The sequence below is a fragment of the Podarcis cretensis genome (assembly GCF_951804945.1).
Source record: "Podarcis cretensis genome assembly, chromosome: 10".
NCBI classification, from domain to species: Eukaryota; Metazoa; Chordata; class Lepidosauria; order Squamata; family Lacertidae; genus Podarcis; species Podarcis cretensis.
The window spans coordinates 28,482,460-28,495,302 of NC_137179.1; the positions used below are offsets into that span (position 1 = coordinate 28,482,460).

At 43.7% G+C, this 12,843-nt stretch overlaps 1 protein-coding gene across 2 annotated transcripts in view; it reads right to left on the reverse strand.

Moving 5' to 3' along the window:
- Positions 1-5,865: 5,865 nt before the first annotated feature.
- CACNG2 (calcium voltage-gated channel auxiliary subunit gamma 2) overlaps positions 5,866-12,843 on the reverse strand; it is a 131,874-nt gene continuing 124,896 nt past the window's right edge. For both annotated transcript variants that reach the window (XM_079993011.1, XM_079993010.1), the window contains one exon: positions 5,866-8,498. In XM_079993011.1, the coding sequence (XP_079849137.1) occupies positions 7,963-8,498 (536 nt within the window). In that variant the 3' untranslated portion in view covers positions 5,866-7,962. The remainder of the gene's footprint in view (positions 8,499-12,843) is intronic.

The following is a 12,843-nucleotide window of genomic DNA, read 5'->3' on the forward strand; positions in this document are numbered from 1 at the left end:
TTTTGATGTCTTATTGTTCTTAATTGTGCAAGCTCCTTTTGTGTATCCACAGGCAGAGAAGTGGGTGGAAATAATACATCCAAGCAAAATGGTCATTTGAGTAGCGTGTGATGCCAGAATAGCTTGGACCACAAAATGTGTGCTGAGTTGAAAGCAAGACAGATAGTAAACAATATATTCTCCAATAAACCACTCTAGCCACTGGATTTCTACTGCTAGTTTTTATGGTACTTATACATGATTACCTGGAGCATCAGTAATGAGAATATGCCTCTGTATCTCGGATTTTTTTTTGCTTGCAGATGCATGTATGTGAATGGTGGGGTATCTGCAAACCTCCAGATGTCACTGGACTCCAGCTGCCACTGCCAATGGTCAGTGATTATAGGAGTTGTACTCCAGTAACAGCTAGAGGGATCTAGTTGCCCTGTCTCTGGCACTTGCTGCTGACCCTGAGATGTATGGAATGATATTTCATTTCTTTTTAGAAGCTGTCATGCATAAAAAGTTGGCCTGTCACCTGCTTAGAGACAGTACAGTGGTACCTCGGGTTAAGTACTTAATTCGTTCTGGAGGTCCGTACATAACCTGAAACTGTTCTTAACCTGAAGCACCACTTTAGCTAATGGGGCCTCCTGCTGCCACCGCGCCGCTGGAGCACGATTTCTATTCTCATCCTGAAGCAAAGTTCTTAACCTGAAGCACTATTTCTGGGTTAGCGGAGTCTGTAACCTGAAGCGTATGTAACCTGAATCGTATGTAACCTGAGATACCACTGTAACTTCAGCCAATCAGAACTGTGAATTTTGCCTGCTCATTTTGATGGTGTTTAGTCCTATGGGACACAATTGCAGTCTTGCAGCTGCATAGAGGTGACCGGTGTCAGCTAATGAGCCAACTCAGTGGTGCAGTTGGTAATTCTAGACTTTGGGTCTAATTGCGGTGTATTTGCTTCTTTATATGATAATGCACGTAACTTTTCTAATTCTAAAATGTGGCAAAACAGCGCTGCCACATTTGATGAGCCCTTCTGCTCATTCTTCTGAATGGGGCCCTGGACTGAGTCTTGAGCAGAGAGGCCGCTTCTAAAACTGTTTAGAAATAGTGCCTGGAATTTTCACATTTTCCTCTTCTCTCTCCATCTCTTTCATATCATGCAAATTAGATTTATATGTCATTGTTTTCCATTGTAAACACAGGGTGCTATCTTATACTGAGTGAGACCATCAATTCAACTAGCTCTGTATTGTCTTCTACACTGATAGGCAACAGCTCTCCAAAATTTCAGACAGGAGTCTTTTCCTAATCTACCAGGATATGCCGAGGAGAGTGTGTGTTCTGCTATTGGGCCACAGTCCTTGAGCTCATTGACAAAAAAGCAGCATATTCATATTGCTATCTGAATAAATGCATGGATGGATGGAATGGTGCCTGATCAAACAGGAGTCTTTTTTGTAGTTTTTATGATTTTTAATCAATTGATTGGTTCAATTAGTCAATTAAATGTTTCCGTAAGAACATATTCATGCTGCATACTTACCTGAGCATAACTTCCACTGAATTTAATGAGAATGTCTGATTAATGCCACCCCCAGCTAGGAAGCCCTTGATATTTCTTCAGTGTAGAATCTTAGCTAAACAACATATTCGTAGTCTATCCTAGAAACCACATTAGGAAAATTTACATTCACCATTGCTTTTATACTGATTCTAGCCACCAGGCACTGGTAATTATTTCCAAGTTTAATACTGTTTGTGATATTAAAAGATCCATCTCCTCAAATAAGAGATCAGATGAAAAACTGAAGGAGGAGTAAATCTAATCTAGCTTCATCTTGGTAAAAAGATAAAAACCAGTTACAATTTAAATAATGAGATTTTAAGAAATAAACACAAATGCACAATGGCTTTATTGGTCACATTTGTGTGACCAATTGGTCACACTCATCATCCAAGGAGCTCCGCGGTGTTACTTTCTGTGTTTTCTGGCTTTTTATGCCCACAACACTGTGAGGTAGATTAGGCTGAGAGAAGCCGACTGGCCCAAGGTCACCCAGCAAGCTTCCTGCCTGATGGCCAAATCAGGCCTGGTGTCAGTTCATGGCACCCTTGGGCATTCGTTGGGCCCCTAGTGCTCCAGGACGACCCACTGAAATTTCCTTTCCCCCTTTGCACCAGGTAGTTGGGCATCACCTGCCATTTCAGTTTCCCACAGTGCCACCCAACTGTGTGTTGCTCAGAGGCATTGTGGGAAATTTCAATGGCTCCTCAGACTCAGCTGCCTGGCACTGTTCATAGTGCTGCTGCAGTGGTCCACCAGCCCACCACCACTGCCAAATAAACCCTGAAATAGGAGGAATATCTCCAGAGGGTAATCCACAAAAAGCCCTCACAAACGTGAAGCTGTCCTTGAGTCAAATTACACAATAGCAGCAGATTCCTGCCTTTAAATGTGTCTGCTTCAACAACACAGGTGTATACCTGAGGGCTGCTATTTAAAGTGCAAAAGAAGCACCCACCACTTTTCCTCTTGCTTTTCTCCCACTCAGGCTCACATCCTATGATCAATGCCCAGCTTGGGGGGGGGGGAATGACTTTGTAGAACAAACTCCAGATGAAATAGAAGTCAGAAGTCAGGGGAAAGATTCAGCAACCCCTTTGAACTTGAAATCACAACCTCCCCTTTGCACAATGGGAGCAAACATACTTAAAGTTACGGTGAACTCCCCTCATGTTTTGTCTAGCCCTGAGTCACATGTTGACTCCAAGTCTCCTTATTCCAAGTCCAATCCTGCCCACTTCACACTTACCTCCTTCAGTCTCTGGGGGATGATACTGAAGGTCTTCTGCTGAAAAACTGTAGCTAGATTTCCTAACGAAGACTGCAAGCAAGCAAACTGTCAAATGTGTTGTTGATGCATTTTGTAAAGCAGGGGCAGAAAATTCTGGTCTGCAAGGCCAAATTTGGTCTGGCAGGGGTCCCAATTTGCCCTGCTAAGATATTCCTGGAAATAAATAAATAAACTCAATGTATGCCACAGTGTAGTATACTTTACCAATGTATGCTACTTTATGGCATATCTGTATGAAAACTTAGATCCCTGAGATCTTGACAACTAGCATATAATCTGAGGAGTATCTCTTTCGGGTATACGTCTGTCAGTATAATCTAGCCAAATGGGATATCTGAAGGATTGCATCTAATTAGAATTAAACTCTCCATTAGAGATCTTCCTCCAGGTGCCCCATCTTTCTTAGGTTATGTGGGTGGCTTCTGGACAGAGGGCATTCTCAATGGTGGCACCTAAATTATGGAATAACCTAAGCAGGTGTTCCTGGTACTATAATATGCTCTTTCAGAGTTTGAATGGCATCTGAGTTGAACATTGTACATATATTTGTTCCTCTGGTTTGTGAGTTGTTGTTTTTAACTGGCTCTGTGTTTTGATTATTGATTTTACGTTGTGTGCTACTACTGCTTTTATCATCATCATTATTAAAAATACTAGTATTGAGGTGATTTATTATGTCCTCTTAACCTAAGCTATCTAGAAACATTTGTAAATAAGGTGGGATAGAAGCTGTTATATAACAGAAGCAATTCAATTTTAAATTTGGGAGGCTTGGTTCATTTTGTGGGCTCTTCTCAACTTCTTTCTCAGCCTCAGTAAACCACAGTTCAAGTGAGGGCAAGCAGAAGAAAAAGGTTATAAAATAATTATATATAATAACAGCAGAAATTTTCCTGAGGCATTAATGGAACAGGGACATAAAGGGGCAATACTGACCACCTCAGGTTCAGGGCCCATGCAGAACAGATGCTTTAACAACAATATTCCTCTAAACAATCAAACACTATATTGTGAAAACTGGATATTTTAGTGGAAATCTAAAAATATCCATAATACTCCTGTCTGCCAGAGAAGACCAAGGAAGTCCAGTGAATTATGTTTACTTCAGACAGAAAACAGTAATGCCCCATTCTCCCTACACTCTTCATTTTTCTTGCTTCTACATCTTCCATCCTCGGTTCTTTAGATTAAGAGCAAAACTGGACTGCTGTTTTTCAGGTCTTCAGCCAAGACAAAATGGCTTCCATTCACTTCTGTTTGCACTGTCTTTCCTCAGGGATTTCTCCATGAAGAAAAAAGAAAATCCATTGCTCCAAGCCACCAAACATACCCACATAAACAAGGACCAAGTGATATATATATAAAATCTTTATTTCATGTACCAGGATTTTTTTTTTTGTAATTTTCTTCTTTTTAAAATTTTTCTGTTTAACAGTCTGAAAAAAAACACAAAATAAAGAAAATGGAGGTTTGTTTCTTGAACTGGTTTGAGCTGAACATAAGCAGTATCCTTGGAAAAAAAAATTCCTCACCAGTCCTAGTCCTCCCTCTCCTTTCCTCCCTCTTTCTTACTTGTTTCTCTCTCACACTCACTCATGCACACTCGCACACTCATTCACACACGCACAATTTCTCATTCATCTTTTATTCAATCAGAAATGCTAGAGAACTCTTCAGGAATCAAGTTCTCGAAAGCAGCTTTGGGATTTCAACCAAAATACCACCCTCTGCATATGCTGGAGAACACAAAACCAGTTTTTTAAAAAACACATTTCCAGGGCTTTGGGTATTGGCTCATTTTACCCCCTTCTGCCCTTTTCATTGTTACAGGTTTGCAGGCTGAGGCTTGGGATTAAGCAGGAGTTCTAGACATTCACTATAAAATGGGGTGTTCCATACGGATAAATAATGTCGGTCAAGCTGTATCTAGGCCCTTCAGCCATGAGGGACTGTTCTGCTGAGTCTTGGGGAGAATGCATTCTGTCACTGGCTCAGCGCCCCACCTGCTGCTTCCCTACGCAACCCTGTCCTGGAAAAGGACTCACCTCTCCTCTCAAAGAGAAGAAAAATAGGGGAAGGCAGCACTAGTTGGGTGGGTAGTGCAGGCTGCTTTTTCGGACCCCATTTCAGTTCCAGCAGGAGCTCAGCAGCTGGGGGAGTGAAGACTCTCTGAATTGGAGCAGCACTTGTTTGAACAGGAAGAGTCAGGCGAGAGCCTAAAGGTGCCAAGAGGAATGGCTGGACCCCACTCAGCAAAACCCTCAGCCCCAAATCCTGTTCCTTCAAGGTAATGCGAAGGGCTCTGGCCTCTTAGGACCATGGAGAGCTCACTCCATCTCTCTTTTTTTGGCCCAAGCCAGATCTGTACCTCAAAGCTAATTCAACGCCATAGTTGTAAGCACTGTCTGCCTTGCTCCCTTTGTTGGGATCCTGCTCTCCCCATCTGCCATTAACAGTGTTAAAAAGGGAACTGAAGTAAAAGCGGTAGCACACCGTTTCCCTTCAGTGGAAAAATGAATGGCCCTCATGTACACAATGGTGATTTGGGTGTCTGTGATGGGGTGTGTGGGTGTGGGTGTAGGTTAGGGAGGGAGTGTGCTATGTATATGCTTGCTTTTCACAGATGTAAACTAGGGGCAGATGCAGTGGAATCAAGAATGTAAGCTTTAAGCGGCCAAGCAGCGAGGAAGTAGAATTGGGCATGTCACCAGGAAGACCCAGCCTCTCAACTGCCTTACAGGATTTATGCCTTCACTCCAGAATGAATGTGGATGGGAACTACTGGGGTGAGCAAGGGGGAAAGATGGATTGTGGGTATTCTAGGCCTGTCAGCAAAGTCGAGATGGGAGGCTTATCTCTGGAACTCTAAAATGTATCCCTTCCTCTGACGTGTGCTAAGAAGCATATACAAGAGAGACATATAAGAAGTGCCACAGTGTTGGGGGGGGGGGGGGACAGGACATGCCAACCGCCTCCTTATGACTTGGCTGTTAAAGGCACAGGAGCCCCTTCCTGTGGGTCTGTGGTAGAGTTTTGCAGTGACTCTTTATGGCCATAACCAACAGCAGGTGCAGGGGGGACGGGACCTATAGACCTTTGAGGGAAATGCTGGGCCCAAAAAAGACAAGGCTCATGGCCCCCCCCCAACCCTTTATGCAGCCCCCTTGCTCTTCTGTATCATCGCTTCCCCCAAAGACTCCTACCCCATAATCCTTCTGGCAGACTTCCTGTGGCAGAGATCTCAAGACGACCTTTTCTCTCTGCCATAGGCGTCTTTGGTGAGAGGAAGGGGTTAGACTGGGGAGAAAGAGGGTAAAATGGGTCCCCAAAAAGAGGCTGAGCCTCAGGAATCCTGCCTCTCTCCCTTTCAATTGAGACTTGCAAAGCTGCCAGCTCCCACATGGGACAACTTGGCCCGTCTGACTTTATGTAACATAGCAGCAGCAGAATCTGAGCAGTTGCGGTTTTCTCTCCCATCACTGCTGCTGCAATGGTGGCTGGGGAAAACGGCACCTTCTCTTAGAGGTCCGGAGGCCAAGCTGTCCCATATTTGATTACGGCAACCCTACAGGCGGGTGTCTCTGCGTAAGGCAGGCTAAGCCTACAGCTTTTGACTGGCTGGGCCCTACAGCCAGCTGGCACTGACAACAGAATGAAGTCAGGGAATAACTTTTCTGCAGTTATGTACTTGGCATGGGGACTGTGTCTTGATTCGGTGTGTCAGGTGTTCATGAGAGGGGCATTGAATGAATCCGGCGAGAGCTATCCACGCACCAGGAAAGCTAGCAGTGTAAATGAAACTGACAATGGGAGACAAGCAGCAGCCATTTTGCCTGTTGTCTGGGAGTGAGTTCAGGGGATAGCATGTTTTGCCTGCCCGTCAGGGAACATGAGCAGAAGTCTCCAAACTAACATCTAGTCCTTGTTCTGTGTTCGAGGTTGCAGCCCCAGCAATAGCAGCAGCCTTTTCTCTGTGGGGAGAGATGTCCCCCCCCCCCCCCGCTTTTTCCTGGCCCAACATTCTCATGGCCCGTGAGGGAATTCGACCCACACCAACCAAGTGGCCAAGTTCTGGGTGTCTTTTAAAAAGTTTTTGTTGTTTTCAAATGGATTCAGTTTCCATTTTCTCTTTAGAAGCCTCTCAACCCCTAAGATTTTAGTTTTCACAGTTTTCAAGCTGGAAAAGAAAAATGAAAAGAAAAATACTATCTGGCTTTCTTGCAAGTAAATCCACTTATTATATTTACATTTATTTATAGTTGGTTCTGTTTTATTAAAAAATTGCCACTTTTTTATGAAGCTTTTTTTTGTTTTTGTTTTTGCAATGTCACTGTTAACCCCCAGGATAGTCACAGGCTGATGAGGCTGAGCTGATCAGCCTTAGCTTCCTGAGACCTGGAGATCAGTGAATCAGCATTAAACCCTCAAATCCCCAAGGACAGGAAGGTCACTGTTAAGCCCTGTGGACCCACAGGAACATGTCGAATCACTCGTCACTCCGGGGGGTTTGGTAAGCTTAGGCAGGCTCCAGTGCATGTGCAACAAAGGCATCCACAAGGACACTGAAAGCACTGCGTTTTGTTACCACCTGTCCCTGGAGATCCTTATGAACCTGCAAGTCCACAGTGGGTTAAAAGTGAAAAGAAAACAAACTGAAAAAGTAAAGAGTAAAACCCCCCAGAAATCCAAAGAGCTGCCTCCTCTTCCCGCTTGGTTTTTTAATTAATTTTTTTGTTGTTATTTCTCGGTTCCTTTTTTTAAATCTGTTTTTATTAAATGTTAAAATAATGGTACATGGGAAATCATGCATTTTCTTTTAAATTTATTTTCTATTTTTTATATTTTTAAATTTCTTTCTCTTGATTTTTTTTGAAGTTTTTTTTTCTTTTTCCCTTTTTTTAAACGTTTTGTCATTTCTTTTCAGGTGTTTCACTTAAGTTTGTTTTCTGGTTTTTTTCTGGATTTTTTTTTATTTTTTGCTTTTGGAAGGTTTCCCCATGGTTGCTTTCTCTTCTCCCCCTGCCCACCCCTACTGCTCCCTCCCATCCTGAACCCAAGTCCCACTCCCACCTTCCCAGCCCCCCCCATGTTTCAGCCCCTCTCGACGGCTTCATACGGGGGTGGTCCGGCGGTTGGCTGTGTTAGTGTGGATAGAGTCCTTGTTTTCTTTCTGGATACAATTGTGAACCTGGAGGAAGCTGTTATCCCTGTCTGAATTGTAGGTGGCGGTGGGGGTAGTGGCAGCCTTCAGGGGGTCCCTGGTCAGGGTATACATCGAGATCTCCGTTGATGGGAGGGTGTTGAACCCTTTGATCCCGACGGGAGAGGCATCCCTGGAGTGTGAAGGCTCGGTGGAACGGGAACTGGAGCGACTGCGTCTCTGATAGCGGTAGCGGTAACTGGGTATGCGGGTGATGGCAGAGGACTGGAGGTAGTCTGTGGCATGAGCACTGGCACGCAGCTGTTTGTGCCGGTCAATAAACATGTGTACGGCCAGCACTCCTACCATCTCGGCTATAATGAATGACAGGGCCCCGAAGTAGAAGGACCAACCATAAGAGTAACTATTCTTCTTTGAGTCGCTTTTCGAGGGGTCTCCAGCATTGGCTGATATGTACACAATGATGCCAATTATATTACTCAGACCTGTGGACAAAGGGCAAGAGAGAAGAAACCATTAGCATGTCCTCTATGTACGTCAAGGATAAGCTGAAGAGCCCTGGTAGATATGGACTTGGGAGACCAAAGTTCAGATCTCCACTCAGCCATGAAGCTTAATGGGTGACTATGGGCCACTTCTTGTCTCTCAACTCACAGAGCAGTTGTGATGGGAAGGGGGACAACCATGTATGCCCACTTTTGTGCCTTGAAATAAAGTTGGTCTAAAAATGTAATAATAAAAAATAATAACAACATATAAAATCTGTACCCCACCCCAAGGCCAATTCATGTGACCTTTTTTTAAAAAGATGGCAATTGTGCAGAAGTGCAGCCTCCACAATATAGGGGTTGGGGGCATTTATCTGATATTTAGAATGCTCCCCAACACATCAAGGTCATGATACCACTTCCTGGCTCAATCTTCTTTTGGATTGCTTTTTAGAGTGTGGTGAGTCTGAAATTAACAGGAAGCAGGGGCCACACTTTTGACCCTTCTCCTGATATTGTGCATGTCATTGGCCCTCCGTGTTAAGCACCTCTTAGTGGGGTACATGCCTAAACATGAATATACAGACAGGTATAGGCAGACTCTGCACAATCAGGGTGCCCTTTGCAGATGTGGGCTTTTAACGACCCCTCCAAGAGACTCCCATGCTTGAGGGTCAGCCCCTCGTGTGATGCCACGGGATGGCCCCGCTTCCTGTTAACAAATCTTTTTACACATACGCTGTGTGACGGGTGCTACACTCTCAGTATTGGCAAATTTAGAAGACGAGTTGCCATGCCCAAAGGGACAACTTTGGGTAGCTTCACTATTTTAAAAATGACCGAGTGATTTGGCCCTAATTGTATACTGAACCCTAGTGGAGATTTTGCAAACTTTTTAGGCAATAGGAAAAACAACAACCCTGGTTTTATTTTCATTCAGAGCACTATTTACACTACTGCCAAACCAATATGATACTCTGTTTCCATGTAAAAAAAGAAAGGCAAGTTTTGTGCATTCTGGGGATGGGAAGAGAGCCACACATGCACACCCTTTTAAAAAGAAGCTAAACATCTGCAAAATTGTGGGTCAGCCCTAGAGAGGGCAATAGAGTCATGCTGTTGCTTTCTTTAAAAAATAATCTCACAACCACATTTTACACAGTACTCATAGTCAATGGGCTAACTGAGGAGCTAACATAACCCCTCTTATCCTCACAGGGAGAATCTGATAAAAGGGATCAACCTTGTTGCCAAAAACTTGTTTGTGATACCTCAACAACCTATTTGCAAATTAAGCTTTTTATGGTGGTTCAGACAGTACAGGTGACTCTAAATTTACGTGGAGGTTGCATTCCTGGGATAACACATAAAGCCACAATTGTGTATAGTCAAAATACATTGGGTGCAATGGCGGGTGGGATTGCCGAAGTCTTTTTTCCTGCCTGCCTGCCCCCTTTTTAATCACCCCCCAAGCACATAAAGCTGAATGCACACAAGTTAAATGCACATAAGTTGTGAGTTCCTGTAGCTCCAGAAACAACGGGCATTATGAGTATTGTTATTGATCTGAGCTCCTCACTGACAGCCACATGCTAAAAACACTGCCATTCCAAAATGATATACTTTTTGTAGTCATATTTCTGAGAAGATATAGCAGAATACATGAGGTGAACAATAATGCCATTCCACATCTGTCCAGATGGCTGATTCAATATGCATCTAACTCTAAATGTTAAGGCATTTTCTCCAAGATACATCCAAGAACATCAGGGATGTAGCAGTACATTTCCTGCACCAGCAGCTGGTTGGATGTTTGAGATCCTTTCCAACATTATTATTCTGAGAGCTGGTTCAGTCTTTCCTTTATGCTAGATTGTGTCTCTGATGAGGACGCTCTCTGGATTTTGCTCTAGGAAAGTCAGCACTCCACTATTGTGGTAGTAACTGATCCACAATGTCTAATGACCTAGCCTAGTGAATGACTCAGATGATGTGTACCAGGGGTAGCCAATCTGGTGCCCTCCAGGTGTTTTGGATTACACCTCCCATCAGTGTTCAGGGATAATGGGAGTTGTAGTCCAACAACATCTGGAGGGTACCACGATGGCTACCCCTAGGGTATGTTCAAGCCTCAGAGCATCTTCAAGAGGTGTGTAACATTGTCTTTTGTGACTGGCAGGCAGGATAAGTCTTCTGGATTTTCCAATCTTGGTGTCCTACCTAACAGAGCACTGTTTTCAGCATGCTGCACTTCAAAGAAGCATTTAATTCAGGTCTAGATAAAGCCATGGCCCTCGCCTGATTCATGGCCCTCATTTGACCCTGTGAGCAATCATCCAAAAGCCTTGTGTTTTGCAGGGAACAGATGCACTAAAGCAGCACACCCCAGTTTCCAAAGAAAACTCCCATGCTAATATAGGAAACAGCCAATAGTGAAAGTAGAGAGGAATGGACAGTTATGGAGCACCACCAAAATAGTCACATACAATTTTAATAACTGACCTTGTAATATAATATCTTTGCTGGCTTGGACCAGAGGTCCATCTGGTCCAGCACCCTGTTTCTAACACTGGTCAGCCAGACCCTTCAGGAAGCTCATAAGCAGTCCACAAGCTGCTGCCCCCTGCTGTATAAAGCATGGGTCCAAATATCAGCATCACTGGTCAGCAAGAACCAATGGAGAGAGAAAATGGACTTTCCAGTTCTGCCCAGAAAGCTGAAAAGAGCTGTCATGGTTTTGAGGTTCTATGAAGGTGAGGAGCCCCACACTTATGAGTGTGCTTTGGTTGAATGTAGGGATGTGTGGTGCTGTCCAGAGTGACAGTGTGGGGCTGCTGGCAGTTAGGGGTTGGAGTCTGACCACTTCTCATGTGGGAGCTAGGAACTGGTGGCTGAGGACTCAGGGAAAGCTTGCCTTCTCAGCCACAAACAATAAACCCATGGCAAGAGTAGCCTAGTGACCTTGAGGTGTTGTTGCACTACAATTCCCATCCTCCTTGATTGCTGTTGCTGATAGGAATTGCAGCCTGAAACATCTGAAGGGGATGGGAATGAGTGTTTGGTGAACAGTGTGAGGTCTTTATTTGAGATTATATTTGGTTTTAGCCTCATAGCGTTAGTCTGCCAGTGTCATGCAGACTTTTGTATATGTAACTAGGTAACTGTTGAGTTCAATAACTGTTGAGAGTGAGGGAGCATGTGTTCTTTCTTGATTATGGGTGAATATCTGCAAATATAGTTTAACGGAGGTATGGATATTCAGGGAACAGAAATACTGAGCAAGCGGAATTTTATTTTATGGATTCTGATGTTTTGTATACTGCATTCATTACTTTAGTTCTCTTATATACTGTATTTGATTGCGTTTGACTTCCTTTGTAAACAGCTTTGACGCCATTAGGGACAACATACAAATACAGTAATTAGAAGCAAGTGGTAAAAGCCACAAAACAGTGGGACAGGCTACTGACGAAAAGCCTATACACAGCAGTATTTTCAGATGCAGCTATCATTGCTCAAACGTTTGCAAAGCTGGGTTTGGGTTTCCATATGACTTTCACATAAGGTGAAATTCAAGGTCCTGTCTCTTCTTTGGCCTAGTTCTCACTGAGGTGGGAAACCTGTTGCTGGGGTTGTACCACTTCTGAATGCAGTTGGGGGTTCATACCATTGCAGTTGGGGATTCACATGACTGAATGTTACTCCGTGCATACACACACATATATATTTGTACTTAGAAAACTAGCATGGCATATAGATGTTTAGACTAGAATGCTCTGATCTCTAATATTCCATGTGGAGGGATTTTCTTTTGTATGAAGGAACATTTGATCATGTGAGGCCCCACCTGGAAGCTGAAATGGTACAGCCCAGACCACCTCAGTGACACAATCAGGCATGAGATGCCAAACAAAACTTCTTCACTTTCCTGAGCTACTCTTTATTCCTCAGCCTTGTAGATAATGCATAAAATAATAAAAATATGTTGGCATTTTTTATTTGCGTCCTCTTTGTTTTCTGTTGGTGATAGATAACCCTTGTCTTTAGCAAATCTGTGGCTGAAATGAAAGTTTCCCATCATACGTTGGAACAACCTGGTTTCTCCAATGTATTTAAGATGAAGAAGCACCATTATATTTTGTTCTTGCTTATATTGCCCCACATCCTCCCTACTAAGAGGCTGCTAAAGAGGAAGTCTTGAGAGGGGCTCTTTCCTATCCTTCTATGCAGCCACTGAAAAGATATGCGCTGTTCTTCTCTGCTGAACAACTGAGTAGTGAAGGATAAGTCTTGGCCCTTCTTCTCTGCCAAACAAATGGACAGTGAAGAATAAGCCTTGTAG